This window comes from Cynocephalus volans, chromosome 10 (genome assembly GCF_027409185.1).
Source record: "Cynocephalus volans isolate mCynVol1 chromosome 10, mCynVol1.pri, whole genome shotgun sequence".
Classification (NCBI taxonomy): domain Eukaryota; kingdom Metazoa; phylum Chordata; class Mammalia; order Dermoptera; family Cynocephalidae; genus Cynocephalus; species Cynocephalus volans.
Window position 1 is genome coordinate 43,551,296 of NC_084469.1, and position 22,195 is coordinate 43,573,490.

Consider the following 22,195-nt stretch of genomic DNA (forward strand, 5'->3'; position numbering starts at 1 on the left):
TCCCTAGGGAAGGCTTTTTGTGCAGCTCAGGTTTTAATGATTGACTTTATAGGTACTTCTGGCTCTCGAGAGATCCGAAACTCTGGTCTGGGCCTGAGTTTTTTTCATCGAACTGCACCCCATGCAATTCTGTATTCCTGACGAGTCTCCTCTGAGTGGCCCTTCACTGATAGGGGTGCAGATCAGCTGTCCTTGCTGCGCCCCAGTGTTCCCCCGGGTGGGCCTGTGTCCCCCACCGTTGCAAACACTTCCCACGGGATGGGCCGTGTGCCGGTCCCTTGCGATGACTCACCGGCCTCTGAGTGGCTCATTTTTTTCAGTTGTTGTGGCTCCTTGCTCCTGTGTGAGTCCATGGGAACCCTGTTAGTGGTCTTGCTGGCCTGGGAGTTGCCAGGGCCCTCTTCTCCCTGTCACCTCAAAGCAACTTCATCTGGAGGGCACAGCTGTGGCTTTTGCCAGCTCCTGCTCCATGCGTCAGCAGCTCCAACCTGGACACGGCCAGGGCTCAAAATGGTCAGAGCGGTTTTTTCTTTCTCTCATTGCGACTTCTCCCACCTTGATGCACTCTGTAGGTTTCTCCTCCTCTTCCCTTGAGCTCCAGCGGCCCCAGCTTGGCTGTCCTTGCTTTTTTATAGTTGTAAATTGGTCGATTGTGGGAAAGAGTGACGCTGGGGATTGTCTATTCCACCATCTTGACCGGAAGTCTCTTCTAATTTTTAAAACTCAGTGAAAGACCTGTTCCCTGCTCTGAAGTGGATCTTGCAAGAGACTTAGAAAGTGTATCTCCATGCTCAAAACATCTGCACACCCTTCCCTCTTGGTGGCTGGGTGGCACACTCACCTGCTCTCTTGATAAGAGCAGCTCTGATAAACCAGGCCTGGGCTTCCCCACATGGGTGTGGGGGATGGTTTGATCTCTTTAGGGAGCGAAGCTATGTCCTTCCAGGGTGTAACAAGGTGTGGGTGAGCTTGGAAAGCAGCCCCTCTGTTAGATGTCTTGTGAAATTTAGCAGAGGCACTCTTTACTCTCCTTTAAAAGAAAAAAGAGGAAGACATAGGCTAGAAGGAAAGAGATCATGCAGCCTAGTCTCCTTCCTTCAGTGGACACCTTAGAGGCTAAATGACTGGTTTATAGTTGCCAGCTGGCTAGTGGCAGGGCTAGGCCCCCCAGCTCCTGGAATTGGGCTCTGTGTACCCCCAGCCCACAGTGCGGTGAGCGGGGCCCCCAGCCTGGTGCCCACTAGGTTACCTGTCATTCATAGGATGGCCTTGGCTGCCTCAGCTGACAAATCTGTCATCATTGTGACAGACACCGAGAGTATCTCTCTTGTGTCCCTCCTTCCTGTCAGTCCTACCTGGCAGTGATGCTGTTACACTCCCCTGCAACTCTTTCCCACACCTTTCCACAAGGAAATGGGGTTCAGAACAATCACAGAAATAAGACATAGAATTTGTGATGTGAACACCATTTTCTAGATGCTCTGATAGCATCAGTGAGAATCTCCAGAAATCCCCAAGGAGCTTACCACACTTCCCAAGGCTATCATAGGGCCCAGTCAGCACATGCCCGGTTACAGCTGAGCCTGGATGGGGCACAGTTGCTGGCTTATCCATTAAACAGGACGCCCAACTTAGAGGGAAAGAAAGAAATTGACAAAGAACCTTTTGCGTTTTGCAGGCCACGTGCGAGCGAGGATTTGCAGCAATGGAAGAAACACACCAAAAGAAGATCGAAGACCTGCAGAGGCAGCACCAGCGGGAGCTGGAGAAGCTGCGGGAGGAGAAGGACCGCCTCCTGGCCGAGGAGACTGCAGCTACCATCTCAGGTTGGGGCTGGGCCACCGTGGATGGGACGTACAACTCAGAAATGACCGGCCTTCACGATGCCTTTTGGCCGAGATTTAAGCTTCGCTGTTGAAGAGAGCTCTTTAACAGTTCACTCCGAGGAAGTGGCTGGTTCTGGGAGCCTTTGAGAGCTTCGGAGCTCCCAGCTCCCCGTGACCACCAGCTCAGCCAGCTACATGTGAGGGGCTGTCCCAGCCTCATCAGTCCAGTTGATGGCTTTTTGCTCTGACAGACAGCTATCAGCGTGAGGCCACTTCTGGCCAGAGTGCCCCATAGCATCAGAGCATGAAGACACTGTGGCTTCTGCCCTGCCAGATGCTTTGTCAGAGCAACATGCTCTGCCGAGCAGGTGCATCATGCCCATTCTGTGTTGCCTTCCTTTTGTGTAATTGATTATTACTTTATAGCAGTTTATTGTCTTAGTGCCAGGGAAGAAAATACACCAGCCCAAAAATTTGCTTGTGTTATAAAGTCATGCTTGAATTTAACACTGACATTTATTTCCCCGGTTTGGTTTTCTTCCAACATAAAAAAAAAAAAAAAAAAAAATGCCTGCATCCCTCTTAGGGGAATCTAGTGGGAATTTTCCCAGCTTGCGTCCACCTCAGAGAGTTAATGTGTGCCAGGCCAGCCTGCCATGTAGAATCCAGCTGAGGGTGGCTTAAGCACTGGCAGTGGGCAGGTGTCATAGCGCTCCATCAGGGAGGGAATGGTATAGTGGGGAGGGGTGCAGCCCATGTGCAGCTCTGAACCCCTTGGTGCTGAGGGTCGTGTTCTTGCCTGCAGCCATCGAAGCCATGAAGAACGCCCACCGGGAGGAAATGGAGCGTGAGTTGGAGAAGAGCCAGCGGTCCCAGATCAGTAGCATCAACTCAGACATCGAAGCCCTGAGGCGACAGTACCTGTGAGTCGTCCAGCCTGAGTGCTTCCTTCCTGTGGGAGGGACCCTGGCGGGAAGGGCTAGAGGGAGGCCTGCCAGGTGGGGGACTGGGGCCTCTCCTGTGTCTTTGCAAGAGCTTCAGAGACTCAGGTCCTGAGGGAGGTCTGTGGATGCTGAGGGCAGCTCAGACTGCCTTCCTGTCCAATGGCAGATCATGTCCCAAGTGGGGCTTCCTGTATTAAAACAAAGATTTGTCACTAAAAGCAAAGAATAAGATGCAACAAATGAAATTTTAAAATCCTGCTTCTTGGGGTAGACCTCAGGCCACCCTGGGACTTGTTCTCTCCATCGGCAGCTGTCTCAGGAGCTTGCCTAGAGCCAGGGGTCTAGCTAGCACTTGGTGCCTGGTGCTCCACTGCTGTAGGTGGCCGAAGCGACCACCATCACTAAGTTCTAAACATTGCATGTGCGCTGATGCCCTCTGCATACGCAGGAGAAGAAAGAACATATGCCGGGAAAGCTCCTGTAGATTTTTTCCCCTCGGTAGAATTGATCCCACGGGGAGCCTTCTGGAATGGCCACCGTGAGAGCCGTGCAGTTGTTAGACTTTACCAGAGGTCTTTGCAATGGCTCAGCAGCCAGGGCCTTGCCTCTCAGGGGCTGAGGCGTGGAGGCTCACGTGGCATCCTGTACAGTAGTCAAGCTCACCCTAGTGGAGTGGGGTCACAGGGATGCTGGGGCCCAGGTGGCTCACTGGGAAGCCGCTTATCCTTGGTTCCACCAGCAAGAGAAATGATCTTTCTCCTGGATTCAGGGTGACCAAGAACAGCATCACGAGGTTTTGCTTTTCTGTGTCTTGCATGGAGCCTAATCCTGGGCTGACAAAGACATCCTCAAAAGTTGGTTTACTGGAAACAAATCTTGAGTCAAAAAAGAGTTCCACGTCTGATTCTCTCAGAAACAGGACATCTGTGTTGCCGCAAGTGACTGGATTCTGTCCTGATTGGCTTTACCAGAGAAGTGCTGTCTCTAGGACTGTCAGGCTGTTTGAGACAGGAACAGGGAGGGACACAGAATACACTTTTGTGAGGTGTCCCTTACTTTAATGGGTGCAGCTGGCTGGGAGGACAGAATTCGTAGTACTGCTCAGTTCTGTCTGCTGTGTCTGGTCATCCTTTGGGTGTCAAGAAGGGGACAGGGCCTTGGAGAGGCCTGGGTCCTGGGGCAAGGGGGGAGGAGTGAGCACCGTCTTCTCCCCAGGGAGGAGCTGCAGTCGGTGCAGCGGGAGCTGGAGGTCCTCTCGGAGCAGTACTCACAGAAGTGCCTGGAGAACGCCCACTTGGCCCAGGCACTGGAGGCCGAGCGGCAGGCCCTACGGCAGTGCCAGCGTGAGAACCAGGAGCTCAATGCCCACAATCAGGTGAGCCCAAGGCCTGGCAGGTGAACCCATTACCGGGTGAGCCTGTGCTGGAGCTGGAGCCAGGCCTCACCCTCAAGGTGGCCCTGAGGGTCCCTGAGCCACGGAGTAGCCACCTGACCACTTTCCTTGTGTTGACAGAAACTCACTGCAGATTGGTCGGAGCAAGGCCATCCTGCCACAAGAACCAGCTCTCTGAATTTGGAGTCACTCTTGATTCAGCCTTTTCTGAGACTCTGAGATGTCTCACTGTCCTCTCAGAGCACCTCTGAATTTCTGGTTGGTTGTTGCTGGCAGGACATGGGAGGGTCATCCCACTCAGTTGGGATGTCCCCTCTGTGCTCATGTTCATTTTTGTCACACTGTTCCCTTAAACTTTGCCTGCTCTGCAGAAAATTTGGGTGCATTTAAATCTTGGCTAATTGAAAGGTTTGAATTAGGCTTAGTTCAACGTCAGCTCTTCTGTGGGCACCAAATTAAACGGCCCTCTGTGCGACCCCCTCCTGCACGTCCTCCCCTGGCACTTAGGGCACAGCTTTGCTCTCACTCGAGGCCTCTCTGCCCAGCCTGCCAGAGCCTCAAGGCCTCCCTGGGGCCCAAGGCTCACTGCACGGACTGTGTGTGAGGCTGCTTGGGCAGCACTGGGACCACTTAGCTGGAAAGAAGGTCCAAAAAGTAGGAGGTAGAGAAGGCAGGATGGGAAAACAAGGGAACAAATTAATGCCAATTACCATAACAGAAGGGTGCCAAGGATTATCGAATCCTATGTACACAGTTCTATGGACACCTAACCCACGTAAACAGCTTCTAGAGAATGTAAATCACAAGTAGTGTCAACCTCACACCAATCTCAGATGTGCACAAGCACTGCACATGGCCCCTGTGCTTGGGGGCCTGATCTCTGTACATTGTTGGTGAGAAATGGCCTGTCCAGGCTGCAATATGCGGCTCCAGCCCCCAGGCAGCTCTGTGGAGTGTCATAGTTGTGTTGCTGCCCCCCAGGAGCTGAATAACCGCCTGGCTGCAGAGATCACACGGTTACGGACGCTGTTGACCGGGGACGGTGGCGGGGAGGCCACTGGCTCGCCCCTCACACAGGGCAAGGACGCCTATGAACTGGAGGTACTGGCGGGAACCAGAGCTGCTTTACTCAGTTCTGCACTGCAGGAGCCCCGAAGGGAGCCAGGCGTGGCCCTGCCTTACAGTGTCGTGGGAGGGACAAAACACAAAGACAAAGACAGCCAGAGTGAGAAACATGGGAAGACCCAAAAGTCACCCCAAACCAGCAAGAAAACAGCTACCAGGCAGTTGGAGACCCACAGGCAGGAGCGCTGACCCCTCACAAGGCCACGGGGATCTCAGACCCCATCCTTGACTCCACCTCCATTTCTACCACACCATGAACACCAGCCACTTAAAATGACACATTTAATAGCTTTGTGAATGCTGCAGCTGCTTGAGATTACATAACACTCTGTTTCTCAGGCTCAGAGAAGTCCCTTTTAAGTCTGAATGATTGATTCTGGTGTTTAAGATGCCTTTTAGGAAAGCACTTAGATTTCTCCCATTCAATTAAAATTTCATCTTAAAAACGTCTCATACTAAATGAGTACTTTACCAAGAAGGCAGGCAGGAGAGGCTAAGTGAGTTCAACCAAAGTTTCAACAGCAACATTTTCTGAGCCTTGAGGGCTCAGTCTTGGGGGACAAGCAGGTCAGTTTGTGGTGGCCCAAGGCTGAAGAGGGGGGCTCTCAGGACCGGGAGGCAGTCTCTTTCCTTTCAGCTTCCATATGTAGCACTGCAGCTTTGAGCAGTATTTAAATCCTGTCTTCAGTTGGACATTGGCGAGGGTGGGAAGCCAGCTGCCCTGCTCACTGGGGCGTGGAGGGAGCTAGCTGCTGCTTCTCAGTCTTTGCTGCTGAATGTCAACCCCTTATTTCTCTCTCATTCTAGGTCTTATTGCGGGTCAAGGAGTCGGAAATACAGTACCTAAAACAGGAGATCAGCTCTCTCAAGGACGAACTACAGACAGCACTGCGGGTACTGGCCCCTCACCAGGGCAGGAGGGTCTGGGGCCATGGCATCTCCCATACGCAAAGCCTGTGGCTCAGCACAGGCTGGTCTGAAGAAGGTTGCACTTTCATGAGGAACACAGTTTAAAAATCAAGTTCTCTTAAAATGCAGCCTGCAAGCAGCTACAGTGGAAATGATCAGCCCTGCTTTGCCCTCCTGTCTTGTCGTTTTCTAGATTTTTTGTGTGCTTTGGTCAGACATCCTGTGGCCTGGCCTGCTCACAATATGATTGGTCCCAGCCAGTCTCCTCTAGGGGATTCCTGCAGTCAGAAAGGGGAGATGATGGAATCCTTTGTGGTGATTCAGTCACTTAGACAATCTGAGAAAGACAGGGTTTTCCCGGCTGAATGCCACAGGGGAGGGTCCTGGGCATTCAAGGCCACACCAGGCTGGCCGGGCAGCCCGGGGCACTGTGCTCCTGTACTCCCTGGCCGTGGGCCTGGGAGTTGTCATACCACATTCACACAGAGTATCTCATCTGTGCCCATGTCCTCAGGCCCCAAATGTTTTCCTTTGTGTCCAGTTTCTGCCTCTGAAGCAGAGGTCAACCTGCCTCTCCTGCTGATGGGTGAGGGCCTCCTTGGCCCATAACCATCATTTCCACAAGCATTTCAGCCCCAAGGGAGATAGGTCCAGTTTAATGTGAACCTCCTCCCTTAGCCATAAGGACCATTTGCTTCTATCCTTTCATTCCCAAGGACAAGAAGTACGCTAGTGACAAGTACAAAGACATCTACACAGAGCTCAGCATCGCGAAGGCAAAAGCAGACTGTGATATCAGCAGGTTGAAAGAGCAGCTAAAAGCAGCTACCGAAGCACTGGGGGAAAAATCCCCCGAGAATACTGCTGTGTCTGGATACGGTGAGTTCTTTAGATTACGCCCTTTGGGTTATTGCTTCATAGCTCATGGGAATTTGGTCATAGACTTTTAGTGGTGCATGATTCAAAGCACAAGAATCCGATGCTATTTGCAAACCTACATTTCCTAGTGGAAAAGAAGTGCAGAAGTGTTGTCTTCTGCACGGGCTGCTCAGGTTTGGAAACCACCCTCCACACAGCGCCTGGTACAGTAGCAAGTGTTGTGCTGGTTGCTCTGAGGAGAAGCCACACCTCCAGCATAGGTTTCGTAGTAATAAAATGTCTTGATTTTCTCTTTTCCTAAAGAACTCAGCATCTGGGTGAAAGCGGCTCTCACTAGTTGCCTGATCCCAGGGTCTTACCATAAAACCTGTAAAAGGCCACTGGAGATGTGGCAGGGGAGGTTGCTCCCAGCTTTCTCAAATGAGCCACAGGACTGACTCCTTTTTTTGTTGGCTAAAATCATTTATTTAGTCACCCACGCAAAAAATAGGTTTCAGGAGGTTAAAGACCTAATATTTTATCAAGCACCTTCAGATAATACATAATTTTATTTGACCTTCATGTTGACCTTTTTAAAAAGACCTACAAACTAGCTCACTAATATCCCCAAAATTTGACTTTTATTCTATCAGCTAGCCAAGGAATAGTGATTATGGCAGTATCAACAGATACGTGGAGAAAAAATCATTTGCACTTCTGACGGGAGTATAAATTACCAGTCTTTCTGGAAGGCGCTCATGTAGCAAAATTTAAAATCGAACTCTAGACTGACTGTGGACAGGTGACAAAAGGATGACAGTGGCTGCTTCTGAGGAAGAGGCGACAGGGAGAGGGCAAGACTTAGAGTAAGGGGGAAAATATGTGTCCTTTGACCTACTAGAGTAACTTCTAAAAAAAGACAAGTGCACAGAAATGTGCAGACATGGTTACTAAGCGTTAATATGCAAGAACGAAAAACCTCTCCCGGTTAAGGAATCAATAGAGGGTTGTATAAACTGTAGCACTGTTACACAGTGGAATACTCTGCAGCTATTAAAAGAGGTCAGGAAGGTACTTTTGTTTTGACATGGAAAGAGATCCATAAATATATTAAGTAAAAAACAAAATGAGAACACACACAGGATATATGTTATGGTATGACCCAATGCATGTTTGTTTATGTGTGTTTAAGTAGACACTTTAAGAAGTCTAATGGACTGTTGTCTTGGTGGGAGTGGATTATGAGGACTTTGGTCTTATCTTGTTTTGTGATGGTCCTGTATTATCGGAGCAAGGCAGGAAATAAATGAATAATGGGGACCGTTGGTCTGCTCAGCAATTAAGGTCTGGCACAGGGGTGAGGAGACCAGCTCCCTCCGTGGAGAGAACAAGCCGCCAGAAGCCCTGGTGGGTTGCCGCACACACGTCCTCCCGTTGTCCTGGTGCTCTGTGGCATTCCAAAAGTGATCCAGTGTGTATCATGCTTTTGGCATTGAATGCCCTTTGAGTTGTTCAAGGAAATGTCATAAGTGTGCTGCAGTAATCTTAGGAAGAGTTTAAACATTCAGTCTGGTTCCAGATTGTTTTAGAAAACAAATGTAGTAATAGGTCTGTGTGTTCCTTCAGATATAATGAAATCTAAAAGTAATCCTGACTTCTTGAAGAAAGACAGATCCTGTGTCGCCCGGCAACTCAGAAACATCAGGTCCAAGGTGAGTCTGCAGTTTAGCCCTGGTAGATGGGACTCGAGGACACTGGGAAGAGGAGCCCAAATCAAAGCCCAGGTTTAACTATGACCAAGCCCCTCATGGGCTGCAGTGGCAGAATCCCCAGGTCCCAGAGCACAGCCAGCTCATGTGCTCACCCTGCCGGGCCGGTTCTCATGGCTTCAGGCTTTGTGTCTCTCACGGAGCAACCTGCTGGCAGTGACACTGAGGGCCAGGGCTGTGAGAAGCAGGGCTTGGAGTGATTCAGCTTCCCACCTCCAAGACCCAGCCCGCCGGCGTCAGCCTGCTGTGTCTGTATTGTTCTTGCACACCCTATTGTAATGCAGATGCCACCTGCCTTCGAGAGACAACACCTGCTTTTCTTCCCCTGGCCCACAATAGCCAATCCCCAGCGTGCTTCCCAGAGCCCAGCCTGCGTCTCTCTGTGGGAAGGACGGGTGGTGGGTGGGAGGGGCCCTCATGTTACGTTTAGGATTGATGGTGTGTGTCTTGTTTTTTGCTCTTTCCTCTGACAGTCCGTAATTGAGCAGGTCTCATGGGATAACTGAAACGCTCCCGCTTCCAGGTCCCCTGTCATGTAGGTAAACGCCTCTCACCACTGCCCACCTGCCCGCTCGAGGGGGGGCTGTCTGCATGCATTGCTCACACCTCCATGGCAAGCACCTTTGTTACTTTAATTCATCCTGCTCCAACAGGCACATACAAATCCAAGAGAGGTTTCTTCAGTCTGTTCTGAGGAGTTGATTGCACTCTAACCTCTTAACAGAGTTGGCCCCTTGCTGAGGGGAGCTCCTCTGGCTTGGCGGGCAGGTTGCAGAGCCAGCCCCCTGGAGGGCGCAGAGGCATGCGTATAGCTCCCAGCACCTCTCAGCATGCATGTTAGGTATAACCTGTGCAAGGTGGCTAACTCACTCCACCTTCTCTGGAGAAACCCATCTTGCCCTCTGTCAAGAGGTAGAGTTGACAGACACCTGCCATCCCCAGCAAGCAAAGTCTGTCTGCTGAAGAACTCTCACACCCAGTTCACAGCCAGCTGGCCAAGGCAGCAGAGGAGTCTCTCTGCAAACTGGGCAGGTTCTGCCTGCCCTGGGCTCTTCACAGCGTTTCATAGCCTCTCTGTCCTTCAAGGTTTATGCGTCAGTCATTTGTGGAATGGATCAATCCTGGGCAGAGCTTGGGAGAATGGCCCAGAAAAGCATAGTAATTATAAGCAGTTGGGGCTGAATATTTGCCAGCATTTTTTTTTTTTTTTTTGTAACGAAATAATAGCTTCTCACTGGGTGCCACCAAAGGCACTGTCCTGCAGAGAGGAGATGGGAGACTGATATGCTGGCAGGAGACCCCTGCCTGTTTGGATGTGAGCATGAGGACCATGCACCCCCACTCACTATGCTCCTGGTCTTCACCAAGGGCCACCACATCACTCTCCCCCACAACATGTGGTCACCTACTTAGCAACTTTGACCTTGTGCATTCGGTGACAAGAAGGTCGGGACAGCAAGAAACACGCACGCCATGCTGGCAAGGCTCCCAGCAGGGGACAATGACCTGGAGCTGGGCTGGAGCTGGCAGTGGCCAAGTGCTGGTTCCTTTTGCGTGGGCCACTCGTCCTAGTAGGATCCATGGCCACAGCGTCCTTCCAGCTGAGGGGCTTCATCTTGAGGCATAGATGACATGGGTTTGCCTTAGGAAGGGTTTTGAGAAAATCCTAGTGTTTTAAAACTTAGTTTGGTTTTGTTTATTTTTCTACAGTCCCAAGTCACTTATGCCCAAATACAGTTTAGGCTCTATTGAAAACTTAGTTTGAAGGGGCTAGCTGGTTAGCTCCATTGGTCAGAGCACAGTGTAATAACACCAAAGTCAAGGGTTTAATCCCTGCACTGGCCAGCCACCAAAAAAAAAAAAAGAAAAGAAAGGTTAGTATGGGGCTTTTTTCTTTAAACATGAAAAACTTTTTGTTTAGCAAAAGGAAACTCGTTCTCTTTTGCTTTATGGTTTTCTCACTTCCTACTTGAGGCTAAACTCTAGCTGTTGTCTTCGCGCTTTTCCTGGAGGAGTTTGAAGTTCACTGTTAGTGATCTGGGCCTGTGGATCATGCCTATAAATGGCAGTCAGAGGGAGGGGACAAAGCTTCTGTAGGGCCATGCTACAGCGTGCCCACCCTGCCAGGATGGGGTACATGTCCCACATGTGCGTGAATCCCTGCAGGGACATAAAGACAAATACACAGGCTCTTGACAGTAAGGGCCTCTGCAGGGACATGTGCTGGGTGAGTGGGAAGGCCTTTACGTTGGCTGGGAAATGGCTACAATAAAGGCAGAAAATGCAAAAACTGCCGGGCACACTCAAGAAAGACAGTTTGGGCCGCCAGGGTGGATTCAGACTCTCAGAATGAGGACCTGGAGAAGGGTGAAAAGAAACCCAGGAACGGGGTCTTCCCATGGTGTGTTTTGAGTTGATGTCTTACTTGGCTGGGTTTCCAGAAGAAAGCCTTTGGAGTGTAGGGCCAGTCCTGCTGTCCCAGCAGAAAGTCAGGGACTTTGCATGCACCCTTGGGGACATAGCAGTGCTGTGGGGCAGGGCTGGGGCTGGCCCTGTCAGGTGTCATTAGCAGGCACACGCACTGAGAGTGTAGAGGGTCTTTTTCCCTGATTGTATTTGGAGACTTTCCACAATCCCACAAGAAGACAGGGGAGTGAAGCTGCTCGGAAAGTGGCTTTCTCATTTGGTGTTTTTTGGTATGGTATCTGATATGTACTGATCTGTAGCTTTCACTTATGTTTTTATATCCTGCCTCGCTCAAAAGGAGAGAAAGTCTCAGACCCCATAAAACCAAAGCAAGCTAGTTGCTTAAGAGCAGCACAGCTTTTTCTGGGGTTGAGACCAGAATGCTTCCCTTGGGGCTTTTATGGGCCCCAGTCTGTGGTAAGCTCAGTGTGGAGCTGTAGGAGCCACTCAGTGGAGAAACCGGCTTCGGAGGGATGAGCCCCAAAGGGAGCCAGCTATACCCCAAAGCCTGGAGAGAGAATTGCCCATCTCCAGGTGTGTGGGGTAGCTTAGGGGTCCTTTCTACTTCCCACCTGCAGAATTATAGTGGCCCCAGCCTCGCCCAAGCTGCTGTATGCACTTGGCCCTGGGGTAGGAACCCCCGTGCTCGGCGCTGTGGTTGTCTGGGATGCTTGCTGTTGCCTGCTGCAGCATGGGTCTGTCACTTGAGGGCTTCCAACACAGAACACAGGAAGCAAACCCAGAGGCCAGAAGCTTGCTGTCCACATTGGTCTCGGGAGCAGCTGGTTCCCTGTACTCCTGCCAGAAAGTCCCCAGCTGGAACGGAGTGGGTGTGGCAGTGTCAGGGCTCCCAGCTGTCCTCAGAGGGCCTACCTACAAACAGCTACTTAGGCTCGGGGCCTCTTGCATGGGACGACCGTAGCCCCCTCAGTGGTGACCAGACATCTGCCCACCACCTCTCCCACACTTTGAGGCAGGTGTAGGCATTAAGGCACAGCTGGGTTCAGAATGGGATATGGATTTGCCCTCACCCCCTACCCTGCTTAAGTTGAGGTTCACCTAGGCCAATGAGTTTCAAGATGTTTAGCAGTAGAACCCTTTATTTATTTATTATCTTTTTTTAAAACCAGTAAGGGGATCTTAACCCTTGACTTGGTGTTGTCGGCACCACGCTCTCCCAAGTGAGCCAACTGGCCATCCCTATAGAGGGATCCGAACCCATGGCCTTGGTGTTATCAGCACCACACTCTTCCAAGTGAGCCACAGGCCCACCCAGAACTCTTTATTTAAAACCAAGTAACTATTTTATGTGTTCACACACACACAGCTGTTCCAAATAAAGCTGGGGGATGGGGTGAGACTCTGGAGCCCACCCTCTCCCTCAAGCCTTGGAGGAAGCTGGGATCCCAGAGCTCATGAAGCATCAGGCTGGTAGCCAGCACACTGTTGCATTGCCCAGCTCCCCTGCACCAGGACCTGCAGGACGGTGCCTGCACTGAAGCAGGAGACGCCAGTGTGTGTGGGCTCCCAGCACTCAGTGTCTTGTTGCTCATATTTTTGGGTAAAACTGATATAGTCACGCGGACCCTGAGTCCAAGGCCATCCTTTCAGTTTCCTATTTTTTGGAAGCTCTGAACCACACAGAAGTGGAGAAGTCTGAGTCTGATGAGAACACTTAATGTGAAGACTGAGGAGCCAGGGCCTATTCCCAGGAGATGCCAGGATTCCATTCATTTCCAGTCTTTCTCTGAGAAATCCCCAAGAGTGAAGCAGGAAATATTCTGTCCCCCAATTAGTAAAACGTCATTCATCTCAGGACATGCAGATGTAAACTTTACCAAGATCCCATGTGAACAGAGTATTGTTTTTACATTCTGAAAATCTTAGTAGACATGTCGACATGTTCCTAAATCCCCATTACATTTTGTGAACCCAGCAGTCTCCTGATCGGGGAATATGGGAGTGTGTGTGAGCGCCGCAGGCACTGCCAGGATATATTGAGGAGCTGGGCCTCGTCCCTGGATGCTGCATCCTGCCAGGGCTGCCCAGGAGTGCTCTGCTCCTCCTCGCCTGAGGCTGTTCGTTTACTAATCGCAGAAGAACCAGGTGTGGCCAAATCCATACACAAGAAAAGAGGCACAGATGGGCAGTTTTCTAGTTCCTGGCTGGATCAGTCTATCACTGCTTGTCTGAGGAGCCCTAAGCTCAGAATTCAGCTGCTTAAACATATGGTCTTGTTTCTCTGGGTTTTTTTTTTTTTTTTCCCCTTTTCATCTAAGTAATTTTCTGGATATGAAAACATTCCACCAATAACACCATTTCATAGGGGACATTTCTCTTCCCAGCATGCCCCACTAATCTCAAGAGACACCCTCCCCGCCTCCTGCATCTGCACCTGTCTCTCTCTCTCTCTCTCACACACACACACAGACACACACACACAGCCTGGCTCTTCCAGCCACCCAGTCAGGTCTGGTCTGGTGGGTCTAATGGTGTATATCTTTCTCTCCTACTCTCATCTCCTCCCAGAGTCTGAAGGAGGGCCTGACGGTGCAAGAACGGTTGAAGCTCTTTGAATCCAGGGACTTGAAGAAAGACTAGCTGTGTCGTGTGCAGCCTGAACACGCACCCTTCCTGGCTTGCGGCAGCACAACCCAAGCGCTACTTTTTTTCTGTACCTTTATTTTTTGTTATCGTTATTACTGTCATCATTAACTGTGGGTACGGATGCATGAGAGGCTGGCTTATGGGTTGTTCACACCAATCCCTGCCGTGTTGATTCTGACTTCCTGTCGTTTTTGTCAAAGCTTTTTTCCCATGGTATTCTAAAATTAGGCAAGCAGTGGGGGCTGGGGCGGGGCCTCCCTCCTGACCAGCATCTGTGTTAGAACCCCTTTCTTCCTGTGACACACCACACTCACTGTCAGTATTAAGGCTCAGCAGCCTGTTGATAAGCTATCCCTGTCTCACCAAGAGCTGGTGAACAAACAGGGCCCGGCGGCTCCAGCCCTGCTGCAGTTGCTGAGCGCACCACAAGGTGGATGTAGTTCCTACTAGTAGGTCAGAGAAAAAGCCACCCAGACGCCTGGCTTGGCCCGGATCTCAGCACTGACAACTCGCTAGCTTAGCTGTTGGAGGAGGCACAAGGGCATGGTATATGGCTTGACTGTACTGCCGTTCAACCTGGGAGAAGAGCAGCATTTTGTATATGTTCCACTAAAGCAGCTTAGAACCACACCCCAGATAATCGTGGCAAACGTTTCACAACCTGGAAAATGTTGAAAGCAACCATTCCTATTTTTGTTTGTTTTTTATTAAATCTTGCACAAAACCCCCGGCCCCTCTCCGTCCTTCCATCCGCTCGTTCCTTTCTTGGTCTCCAGTAACCCTATGGTCTCTTCGTAACTATTGAGATTGTTGACCCGCAGCCGAGGGTTTCAGACTCTGATTGCAAAAAAAAACGGTGAATTCCCTTGGGGAGTCATTCAAAAGGGAAAAAGTTACTCGTTCTTTTTATAATCTTTCTGAAAAGAAACTTGTCAGTTGCTTTTGAAAAGGTTGAGAGGAGACCCTTGTGTTAAGTCAAGAAGAAAGTACAGAGGATGTTGGAATCTTGTGAGACCAGCCCATGAGTACATGCTCAACACTCTTAACTCTGACTTAATTAATCTGAGCTTTGAAAAGTTCTCTTGCAGCTTTTACCATTAAAACAGCCTCGTTAAAGTAAACCAATACTAACAATTTTGCTCATCCTAATAATTTTGCTTTTTCAAACAGTTTGAGCAAGACCTTTTTAACTGCCACAAAACATTCTACAGCATTTCTTGGAAATCTTTTACATTGGAGTTGCTACAATGAAAACCATTAATCCCATTAAGATTAGGAGCACAAAGAAACCTCTAGCTGAGTGAGAACCAGTACTGCTTCCTTGAGGAGTGTGGTGGGAGTGTTTGGAGGAGCTCCTGGCCTCCTGGATCCGTTGGTTTTGTTGCCAGGAGCTCACTTTCACTTTGTATCAATGCTCGAGTGAGTTTGATGGTCTCCGTAGATGTTTTGGGGGTAAAAATGTTGAAATCATCTTGCTCAGTTCCCAGATTAAGTCACTGAACAAGGTCATCTGGGAATACTCTGACCCCACCCCCAGTGGGTGGAAGGGCTGGATGGAAGGCCCTGGGCTTTGGTTTAAGACTCAGGTCTAGCATACTCTCTTCTCAGTGGAGTGGCTCTGTGCTCTCCATGGGCATAGAGCCTTCCCACACCTGTCACTCTTTTGTTACTATTCTTCCATGTTTTTAATAACAAGAGAAAAGTAGATCTGTTTTAAAATGTACTTATCAGGACCCCTCCTCCGTCCAATTTAGATTGGCAGCACTTTGAGATCGAGACCGTGTATGCCTTTTGTTTGAGCTCAGAATGGGAATGTGCACAAGGATCGTTCGGGACTCCGCTGTCCCCCATCACTGCTGACATTTGGCAGGATCTGGCTGGAGGGAGGTGTTTGTTGTTACCTGGTCTCTGGGCACTGCGATTCTGTGTCATTCTCTGAGGACTGCTGCCTCGCTGCCTGCCCTGCTGTAGTATAGTTTCCTTTGTGACTGTCCCTGTTGCCGTGGGGACCCTCTGGCCTTTCTGCAGGCAGCTCCCTGCCTCCACCCTCCTGGAGCTCTGGACAGAGTCCCTCCAGGGCTCTGCACAGATATAGGCTCCTTCTGCCTTCAGACCTCATAGTGCTGTAAATAAAGGCAAGTTTGCCGATAGGTCAAGGGAGCATTTTGTTTTTCTTCATCACTCACCCCTTGAGGCTGGACCTCCAGAACCCTAGGAAGCGAGTGTAACATTTTGGGAGCTAGAGGCAGAGATAGGGCAGACAAGGCAAGCTGGCCCTCAGTGAAGGCCCCTGTGTTTGGCTAGAGAAAACAGGACTCACTACCCCAGGGCTGGCTTAGTGTGGGGTGTTACCAGGATACGGACAGTGAATGCTAAGCCAGCAGAGAGGGGACACTCTGGCTCCTTTCTAACAAAAGGCTGCTCGGCTACAGCTCCCCAAACACCCTGCGCCTGCCCTGGCATTTCAGAGTGTAGTCTCACAGGGCCAGCTGCTGCCTGGGTCAGGACAGGTCTGAGTTTCCTGCTGGTGGTTCTGTCCTCCAGCTGGAGTGACCAGCAAGAAAGAACAGAGAAGTTCTTCATGGAACACCTGGATGTGTCCCGGGAGCACAGACTATTGCCCCAAGTGGCAGCACTGACACCAATGCTGACAACTGCCTCAGGCTGTCCCCACCACACAGTCCCCTCGCTGCACAGGGAGCCCCTCACTGTACAGTCCTCACAGTGACCTTCCACTCCCTCCCTGCATCCAAATCCCCTGGAAAGGAATTTAACCATCGGAATTCCAGAAAGAAGAAAGAATAAAAATGTAGGAGGCAGAACTGGTTTCTGTATTGGTAGAGAAAGGACCTTCTTAGGTGGCTGCTGCAGGCAGTGGGCTGTAAACAGGATTGTGTAGGTGTTGGGACCCGATGGGTCTCAGGCTGCTCCCAGCAAACCAAGCAGTGGTGTCAAAATAGACTTCACCATTTTAATTAATCTCTTATAAATATATTCATTTGTAATCTGCTAGCATCTGTAAGTAAGCCATGCCAAACACAATGGGAAAACTGAACAGTTTGACTTCGTTGGACAGTGTTTTTAACATATGCATAAATTACATTGTGTCAGAGAGGATCCTCCTTTTGGAGCCAGCAGGTACAAAGGCAAAAGAGAACAAGGAAAGACACGCCACACTCGGAGCTGAGGGAAGACTCAGCAAGGATCTGGTTCTGCAGAGCGGTGGGAGCCAGTCACTCGCTCATAGCCCAACCGCACGTGCAGGCCAGACTCAGGAAGTGGGAGTTGCCGTGAGCCTCAGACTGCCTGGAAGGAACACTGCCAGATAAGACTAGGAAACAAAACTGAAGGCTTGAAAAACAGTCTTATGGAATGTATTTACTGCCATTCGTGTCACTGCAGAGGGAGACGAATACCTAACGTGTGCCACATGGGAATACACTGAGAAGGCAGCTGCTGGTGTAGAGGGGGCGGGACAGCAGTGCATGCTGGCTATGGCATGCGCTGCACACATCTGCAGGGCCCAGGGGCAAGTGCCTGCCTCAGGATGCATGTGTGGGGTCTCCATGGACTCCAGCCAGTGCAGCAGTACTGGCACCCATGGGCACACCACCTACACCAACCAGCAATCCATTTCTTCTCTGTTCCTTGCTAATGTCCCCCTGGTTACTGAGCTGGGATGAGCAACCCCAGGTCCCGTGTGACCTACTGGGCTGAGAATATGGAGGGTGGCATCATTTCAGGGTTGGGGGAAGCTGTGCTGTTCCTTACACCTGTGTGTGAACTTTCTGTGCCAGCCACACACCAGCTTTCTTTATGCCGCTCCCCACTGACTGGTCTACGTTCTAAGAGTCTCCACGTGAGTGAAAAGAGTGCAGCCCATCGCCATCTATTTTTCCTGAAAATAAAAGTTTGCTCATCACACTCTTAAAGAAGCTTGGAATTGAAGACCTTTTTATAAGACATAATCAAAAAAAAAAAACAAAAAAGCCTGTGACCCTTTTGTTACCAAAAAAGGGGGATAGTAAGTATTTTCAAAGCTTTGCAAAGGACAGGGAAGTAAGTGTATGATACTGTATTTCAAAGGAGTTCAATGTTAAAATTTCAAAGAAAGGTTTGGCATTTTAATGAAAAGCTTTACTTCCCTGGAAACATTCAGAATAATTCACACCTTGAAAGTCCTGGATAGTTGGGTTGTCACAGCTCGTGCCCAAGGAACCTGCTTACAAACAGATTTGAACGCTGCTCTGCTGTCCACGTTGGAGCCCTGGAAGGACACGGCAGAGATGCAGCACCCAGCCTTGGACACCTGCCCCTCCCGCGTGCCACGCCAGCCCTGCAGTTCTCAGTGCCCTGGCAAAACAGACTTGGGAAGAAATCTACTGAGAACTTACGTATTCAACAGGTCTTTAAAATGAAGGTATTTGCGTACTTTTTTCCATCTTGCATCTTTAGGCTTTTCCTGCTGGCATTCTTCCTAAGAGCAGTTCCTAGACTGCCTGGTGCAAGCATCTCCCTCAGTATGCGAATACGAAGTCCCTGCAGGGTCTCATGTACAGGTACACTCCTGGCTTTTTCAGTCACCAAACCCTTAACCTTAACTGTAAACTCAGATACTAGATTTTTAATCTTATGAAAGGTCATCAAGTCAAAAGGTGACGCCCACCATTGTTCTCGACCCCAAGTAGCAGGAAAGCCTGAGATGCACGTTCCTCCTTTCCGAGCACCTACAGCGACTTATTCTCTAGACTGCCCTTTTGAAGTGGCTGTACACAGCACTTATGTACAGTTTTGTATATTTACACACATGTACAAACAACTTCCAGCAAGGTCATACATCCCACAGTTGAAAACAGTAAGGATCGGCCTGACGTGAGGTTTAGTAAAACCACTTGCTTTAGGTTCTGTAATAGGGAACATGCGACATAAGCCCCGTGTGAAAGGAACATTCTCAGTTTCTCACACGTTTTGTCTGCCATGGAAGAGGCCCTGCCTTTTTTTTTTTTTTTTTTTTTTTTTTTGCTTTCTTTTGTTCTTTTGAGGATGAGTTTCAAATATTCTTGTTTCTCTATAAAGGGAAGATGGCTCCCTTTCTGAAATCCTTCAACAAAAGCGAAGACGCTTAGCAGAGTAGGGGAGTTAACAGCTAAAACCTAAGTCGTCCCTGTAGGTGGAGCGGGTTACTACCTGTGTGAACACACTACGGGCCAGAGTCCTCCCAGCGTTCATATACAGTACTTTGAACAGTAGAGCTACTGCATGCTCTGTGTAGCCTGCAATTTCTCTGTATTTACAAGCAGCTGTGTTTATTTTCTTCCAAATAACCTGTATATTATTCAGAGCAAGCAGTGTAAATATTACTAAAGTTACTGCAGGGATTTTTGTGACAAAGTTTGTGTGAGTCTTTTTAAAAATCTTACACAGATGTCCCTTTTTAAGGTGGGGGGAACAGCTTTGGGTACAATGTTGAACCCCACCCAGCATTATAAGGAAATGTCTTTATTTATTTAATGACTCTTGTATCTTTTTAAAAGCTTTGGTCATTTAAGAGATGGTTTTAAAGAACGTATACGATATCTACAGTAAGGATAACCCTGGATTCATGAACTGTTTTTCATCGAAAGAATTGTCATAGCTGTTCTTGGTAGAGCCATTCAAAGTCCTCAAGTAAAATCAGGAAAGTGAAGACAACAGTAGTTTCATCTTCACCAGACTGTTTCGCATAGTGACTTAAGATTTGTAGGGAGACTTGGTTTATGGCACAGTTCTGGGATCAGGGGTCTAAATACGTAGTTTCTGACAACTTTAAGACGACTCACTGGGCAAGCTGTGTGCAAAGCAGCTGAGCTGTGTGGGTTCCCCAGGTTTTGGTTATATTGTGTAAGTCCTTGGAGGTTGCAAAACTTGAAATGTGTCTTACTTCATAAGATGTATTTTTGTTAAATTGTTAAGGAGACATTTAGTCACAGAAGTGTGAAGAATTGGACAATCCAGTACCATAGGATGACCTGGGGGGATGTTAAGTTCCAGGTGAGTGTAATACAGTGGCGAGCCTCAGAATGCAGCTGCGGTGGCGGCGGGGGGGCCTTCCCTGGGCTGCGGTGGGAATTCACCATAAAGAATGAAGTTTTGGAAAAGTAGTTGTCATCACATACAGACAGCCCACCTGCAGCCTGCCATGGTCAACATGCCCGTTGCTTTTTCCACCTTTAGAAGTTAGTTGTATCACAAATGTAGTTTTATTTTATAGAAAGCTAGGAATATTGTAAACAACACTAAATTCACTATTGTGTTATGTTTATGTCATAGAACTTCAATTAAAATGGATTAAAAGGATTTTAGGATTTACCTTTAGTGTTTACAACTTATCTATTGACTTATTTGTTAGGATTCAAAACCACTTAAGTGATAAGAATTAATTCATGTGGTTTTCCTAAGGTAATATTTATAAAATGTAAAGTATTCAAGTGGCTCCTCAAAAATTACAATTCTTAATGGTTTTTCTCACAAATATACCCTTCTATCAAGGTGAATGTCTCAATTCAGAGACTAGACATACTATGCCAAACTGCTGAGGGAGCTGATACGCGAACAGAGTGGAATGTAGGTGATTTCTGTCTGCTGTGTGTGACAGGCTCGGAAATAATTAACAGAATCACTTCTGCCACAGCTAAGTATTTCAATAGTTGCATGATAAATGTTCAAAGGACAAGTTTGTATAATTTTAAGTGGTGTTTAATTTCTGTTCTAATACTAAGTGGTAATGCTCGCCAGACCAAAAATTACATGCAGAAGAAAACAGGCCTGAGCCAGGAGGGCTGAGCCTCCCCAGGTGCCAGCTCGGGTCTCAGGTCTGAGATGGCTCCTGGACGTGGAGCACTCCGGGGTCATCTTCTGTCAGACTGCAGTGTCCTGAAGAGAAAAGCCTGGCTAGCTGAGCTCTCTCTCTCTTTTTTAAACAAGGTTTGTGATCAACTGTTCACTACAATTAAAGTATTACTTTGTCAAAATATTTTTTCCTTTGTGTGTGCTAGATTTCCATGGATGTAGCTGGTCATTTTTATTTTGTAAATATTACCTAACTTTACATAAACTATATCGTAATAAACTATTTTTCCATCACCCTTTGCATGCTGTGTAATGAGGTCTTGTTTAATGAAGAGGCATACGCAAAATAGGCTTTTAGGTCAAAAGTCAGAAACTGGTGAGTAGTAATCTAAAGATCTACAGTGGATTGTTTTTTAAGTTTTATAACCTTTTTTTTTTTTTTTTTTTTTTTTTTTTCCGTGACCAGTACTCAGCCAGTGAGTGCACCGGCCATTCCTATATAGGATCCGAACCCGCGGCGGGAGCGTCGCTGCGCTCCCAGCGCTGCACTCTCCCGAGTGCACCACGGGCTCGGCCCTGGCCCAAACCTGATTTTTTTAATAGTGTTTTTAAAAGTTTTGGGTTAGTTTTCAACACTTTAAAATTAGAAGATTCCACATAAAACTCCAGGTCTTACATATTCACACACAAGCCACGAGAAGAAATATTTTACATCCAGAAACTAATTAAGGTACATTGACTAAGCTATAGAAAACTTAAGGAGGCTAACAGGACAGTAAGAAATACTGATGATGGTGATGCCTTCATTAATCAAGGTACTGTAACTCTCCCCTACCTGTCCCTCCTAATAGGTTTATTTACAATGAAATTTTACCTTTTGTTTAAAAAAGAAAATGCATTTTACATCATGACTCAATACACACAGAAACAACCCAAATTTAACAAAATAATTCACTCTTGCTATGATATACTCTAATGTTTCTGGTCTATTTCATTATTTTTTTAAAATTCTGGTTGTGATCCACTAAAGTTAAAGCAAGAAACTGGATTTTGGGGGGTCAATATTGTCACAACCATTAGAATGAAATTTGTGAAAATGTGTGGGAAACCAAACTTGCATTTAGATAAACATAAAGTCTTTACTGATAAGAAATCAACTTAATGAACTTATATCTTAATAGAAAAAAAAGTTAAATACAGACATTTAAAGATACATATTTTAAGTGTGCTATTCCAGTTTAAGGATTTTTCAGTTTTTTGCACATTTAAAAAAATTAGTCAAATACAACAAATTTTTGGACAGTAGTCTAACATGGTGTTCTGTAGTTTTAACACATGCTAATTTTTTTAAAGCTCTGTAAGTGCAATTTTAAAAAATCAGTTGCAATTGAAAATCCAGCATGCTTTCATGATAAAAACAAGGAATAGAACAGAACTTCCTCAATATGATAAAAGCCATGTATGACAAAC

The 22,195-nt window shown here is 48.1% G+C and overlaps 1 protein-coding gene across 7 annotated transcripts in view; it reads left to right on the plus strand.

The window, feature by feature from the left end:
- The window catches only part of MPRIP (myosin phosphatase Rho interacting protein), a 144,462-nt gene extending 123,436 nt beyond the window's left edge, over positions 1 to 21,026 (plus strand). For 4 of the 7 annotated variants that reach the window (XM_063110157.1, XM_063110158.1, XM_063110161.1 and 1 more), the window contains 8 exons: positions 1,679 to 1,826; positions 2,632 to 2,749; positions 3,986 to 4,145; positions 5,145 to 5,264; positions 6,096 to 6,182; positions 6,914 to 7,076; positions 8,682 to 8,767; positions 13,820 to 21,026. In XM_063110157.1, coding sequence (XP_062966227.1) covers positions 1,679 to 1,826; positions 2,632 to 2,749; positions 3,986 to 4,145; positions 5,145 to 5,264; positions 6,096 to 6,182; positions 6,914 to 7,076; positions 8,682 to 8,767; positions 13,820 to 13,891 — 954 coding nt within the window. In that variant the 3' untranslated portion in view covers positions 13,892 to 21,026. Of the gene's footprint in view, positions 1 to 1,678; positions 1,827 to 2,631; positions 2,750 to 3,985; positions 4,146 to 5,144; positions 5,265 to 6,095; positions 6,183 to 6,913; positions 7,077 to 8,681; positions 8,768 to 9,297; positions 9,364 to 13,819 lie in introns of all 7 variants that reach the window. The other 3 variants (XM_063110159.1, XM_063110163.1, XM_063110160.1) reach the window with 2 other exon arrangements.
- The last annotated feature ends 1,169 nt before the right edge of the window (positions 21,027 to 22,195 follow it).